Source organism: Telopea speciosissima, chromosome 3, assembly GCF_018873765.1.
Source record: "Telopea speciosissima isolate NSW1024214 ecotype Mountain lineage chromosome 3, Tspe_v1, whole genome shotgun sequence".
NCBI lineage: Eukaryota > Viridiplantae > Streptophyta > Magnoliopsida > Proteales > Proteaceae > Telopea > Telopea speciosissima.
This window is the reverse complement of record NC_057918.1, coordinates 68,726,134-68,730,310: the sequence shown is the minus strand read 5'-3', so window position 1 is coordinate 68,730,310 and position 4,177 is coordinate 68,726,134. Positions and strand designations below refer to the sequence as shown.

Genomic DNA, 4,177 nt, shown 5'->3' with positions numbered 1-4,177 from the left:
AATTCTGTTCAAAGTTTCAGTTTTTTTTTTCAGTTTGTCCTGGTTTTTGCCGGATATGAATAACTGGTTCCCTCCAAATGTTGCTTAACGCTTGGGAATGCTAATTGAGAAATGGGCTTACGTTATGCATTTGAACCTCCGGTGACTGTCTTGAACTGAAGCAAACCTTATCTCTACTTATCACCTTCGCTTAACAGCGTATAGCTAAAAAACACCAATCTTATCTTGTCTTTGGTTCCCTGTGTTTAAGTAGGCGTCCACATTGCATCTACTAGATAAATTCGTGTGGTTTTTTGCAGCTCTCTTTTAATTAAACGTTTGCATAGTTCGTCATTTTATTTTTCAATCCTTTACAAGTTTAGCTGAAAACAGGTCACTTTGTTGAAAATTTGAGTTGAATGTGTGGTTTTTTTGAGTGCCTTTGATAGTTTGGAAGTACGCCATTTCACCTATACGAACAAGGCTTGTTTATGAATGCAGGCCTCTTGCTGTAGCTTTAGAGAACAGAGGGATTTCTGGTTCTTGTTTTCTTTTTCTGTCCAATGCCTCCTCGAGGTAAGGCCAGTTTATAAGTACCTTAATCCATTTGTTGTATCTAAAGGGAATTGACTATTCTTATTGGAAAATGATAATAGCACAATAATTACTACTTTAGATGTTCTAATTTTTCATGTGGAGTTTCCCTGGGTATGAATTCATATCATGGTTAACCAAATTTTTTCTCATCTAATTTGTATGTTTATGTAGTTCCACCATATTTTTTTTTGTTTGAATATAAGGTATAAGTTTTAGTTTTGTCCACATATTTTATCTACCTGATTCACACTCTCCCGAGTGTTAGGAAATTGGGTATCTATGGTCCATACTAATAATACTTGAACTCTACATTATTGTTGGAACCTTTATTCCATTTTGTTTAATTTTTTTTTCCCTGTCAATAACAGTTATATTGGGATAATAGCCACAAAGTGGAGAAGAAAAATTGAACATGCACTCCTTGAAAAAGACACTAGCACATCCCCCAAACTGGCTGCCAGCAATGTCCTGTTGATGAAGTCTTTTCCTTTACAAGTGGAAAGCGTAAGTGTTGCTGTTTCAAATGCAACTCTTAAGCCAACACAACTCCTCATAAAACTAAATTCCTTGATTGCAGCGCTCATTCGCTCACACCAAAACTCCTCGGCCCTCCAAGTCTTCACCCAAATCCACTCATCTCATCACCTGAGACCTGATCACTACACCCTCGTCAGCTCCCTCACAGCTTGCGCCAACCTCCATGACACTGTTGCCGGAGACCAACTCCATTCCCACGTCATCTGTGCTGGCTTCAAGGCCTACGCCCACGTTGGTAACACAGTCCTTTCTCTATACGCGAAATCAAAAGATTTGAATTCTGTGAATCGATTGTTCAGCGAGATCACCATCCCTGATGTATACACATGGACGATTCTGTTGTCTGCATATGCAAAATCAGGCCAGATTGACTATGCTTGCCAACTGTTCGACGGTATGCTTTACAGAAATGCTGAGACATGGAATGCCTTCCCACCGTTGGATGTAAGGCTTTACAGAAATATTGCAACATGGAATGCCATAATAACAGGCTGTGTAGAAAATGGGCGTGAAGGGACTGCTGTGGAAATGTTCCTTAAGATGCGTCGATGGGGCGTCGGGCATGACCACTATACTTTTGCAAGTATTCTGAGCTTATGTTGTTCTCCTGAGCTAGTGCAGTTTGGAAGGCAGGTGCACTCTCTCATTGCTAGAACTGGGTTTTTGCTCAGGGTTTCTGTGGTCAATGCTCTGCTCACAATGTATTTCAACTGTGAAGTGGTTCATGGTGCATATGATGTATTTGAAGAGGCCAAAGGGACAACCTGTAATCAGATTACCTATAATGCCATGATAGCAGGGTTGGTGAGCAATGGGAAAGATAGGGAGGCTTTAGATTTGTTCATGGAAATGAGAGAAGCTTGTCTTGAGCCAACTGAGCTGACTTTTGTGACTGTTATGAGTTCAAGTTCGTTAACAGGAATGGTGAAACTTGGCCGTCAAGTACATGCCCAAATTATTAAGATGGGTTATGAAGCCTATACCTCTGTGAGCAATGCTGCAATAACTATGTACTCCAGTTATGCCGATCTGGATTCAGCTTCGGTTATTTTTGAGAGGTTGGCGAAGAAGGATTCTGTGTCGTGGAATTCCATGATTAGTGGTTGTGTTCAATGTAATTCCCTGTCATTAGCAATCATGGTCTACCTGCGAATGCAGAGGGCAGGGCTAGAGACAGATGACTTTACAGTTGGTAGTCTATTATCGTACTCTGACTCTCTAGTGATTGTTGAGTTGATTCAAGCTCTTGTTGTTAAAAATGGGCTTCTCTCAAACATCCTTGTTTGCAACGCACTGGTTTCTTCATATTCTAAGCATGGTATGATTAAGGATGCGTTTCAAGTTTTTCATAGCATGTGTTCCCAAAATTTGATATCTTGGAATACAATTATATCAGGGTGTTTGTTTAATGGCTTGCCGCTACTGGGTTTAGACCTATTCCGATGGTTGCTGTTGTCAGAATTAAGGCCAAATTTGTACACTCTCACTGTTGTTTTGAGCACTTGTGCTAGCATAGCAGCTTTAAGACATGGTAAACAAGTTCATAGCTACATTCTTAAATTGGGTTTTGGTTTAGAGACACCCTTGGGAAATGCCCTCATTACAATGTATGCAAAATGTGGGATTTTAGATTGGGCGTCTAAAGTCTTCAGCAGGATGATGCAGAGGGACATAGTGTCTTGGAATGCCATGATTTGTGCGTATGCCCAACATGGAGAAGGAAAAGAAGCTATCAGGTGCTTCAAGGTGCTGCAAAACTTAGATGATGTTAAACCAGATGAGGCCACCTTCACTGCAGTTCTTTCTGCTTGTAGCCATGCTGGTTTGGTTAATGAGGGTTGTCAGATATTCTTTACAATGGTGGACGAATATGGCATAATTCCTGGAGTAGATCATTGTTCTTGCATTATTGACCTTCTAGGTCGAGCTGGGCATCTTGATGAAGCTGGAAGATTGATAAATACCATGCCTGCCCAAGCAGATTCCAAGATGTGGTGGGCATTGCTTGGTGCTTGTCAAGCTCATGGTAATGTGTTGCTGGGAAGAGTTGCAGCTGAGGTCCTTCAAGAAATTGAACCATATAATCCTGCTGCTTATGTTCAATTAGCAAATATTTATGCCGCTGCTGGGCAGTGGAATGAAGCAGCAAATGTGAGGGAAATGATGAACAAGAGGGGGGTTGTAAAGCAGCCTGCATACAGTTGGATTGAATGACAACCAGCTTATGTTCTCAATGGTAGTAGGTGGCCATGGTGAAAGTTGGCAGTTAAGGACCCAAACCAAGTAGTAAGGATGAAGAATTGTGAGTTAGAGTATGAGTGAGAAAGGGAACCCAAGAAGTCAAAAGACAAACTGAACCAACCTTTTAGAAAATGGTAAGTAGAGCCTCACATATCTATTATTTGTTCTATTTGTCTAGATCACTTTTCCTGGGTGGGGTTGTGAATAGCTGAAATGTCTACATATATTAGATAACTGAAATAATCTATTGATTTGAAGTTTTGCATACTCATGAATTACAGTTCTCATAAGGGGGAAAAAAAAGAACCAGTTAGAATGCTTTCACTTAATTAAAAGATGAAAACCTTTTATAATGTCACTGATACCAAAAATAGTAAAAATTTATATGAGATCCATTATTCAAAGAAGATCAAGGAAGAATATGAGGAAGCACTCCTATAAGGGAAAATAATTTGATGATTTTGGAAATTGTGATGTGTCAATGAGACACCAGCCCACCTTTATTTATAATAAATGAGATATGAGTACAAAGACAATAGAGCCCCTAGGGCAACACCAAATAAACCCTAAGGACAATTCTACTCTTGTACCCATATTGCAACAGTCCCCCTCAAGTTGGTGCATGAATATCACACATGCCCAACTTGCACACAAGAGGAAGAAACAATTGACTACTTAAACCCTTAGTAAAAGCATCAGCTAACTGGTGTCCGGCTTCACAAATGGAGTGCAAATCAATCCCCGTTCCAGCTTCTCTTTGATGAAATGGTGGTCAATCTTCACATGCTTTGTGCGATCATGTTGGACTGGATTGTGAGCAATA

General features: G+C 40.1%; 1 protein-coding gene across 1 annotated transcript; it reads left to right on the top strand.

Annotated features, from left to right (window-relative positions):
- The first annotated feature begins 1,050 nt into the window (after positions 1 to 1,050).
- Positions 1,051 to 3,414, top strand: LOC122655462 (pentatricopeptide repeat-containing protein At3g49740). Its single transcript, XM_043849656.1, has one exon. The coding sequence runs from the start codon at positions 1,051 to 1,053 to the stop codon at positions 3,325 to 3,327; it is 2,277 nt and encodes a 758-aa protein (XP_043705591.1). The 3' UTR covers positions 3,328 to 3,414.
- Positions 3,415 to 4,177: the final 763 nt, after the last annotated feature.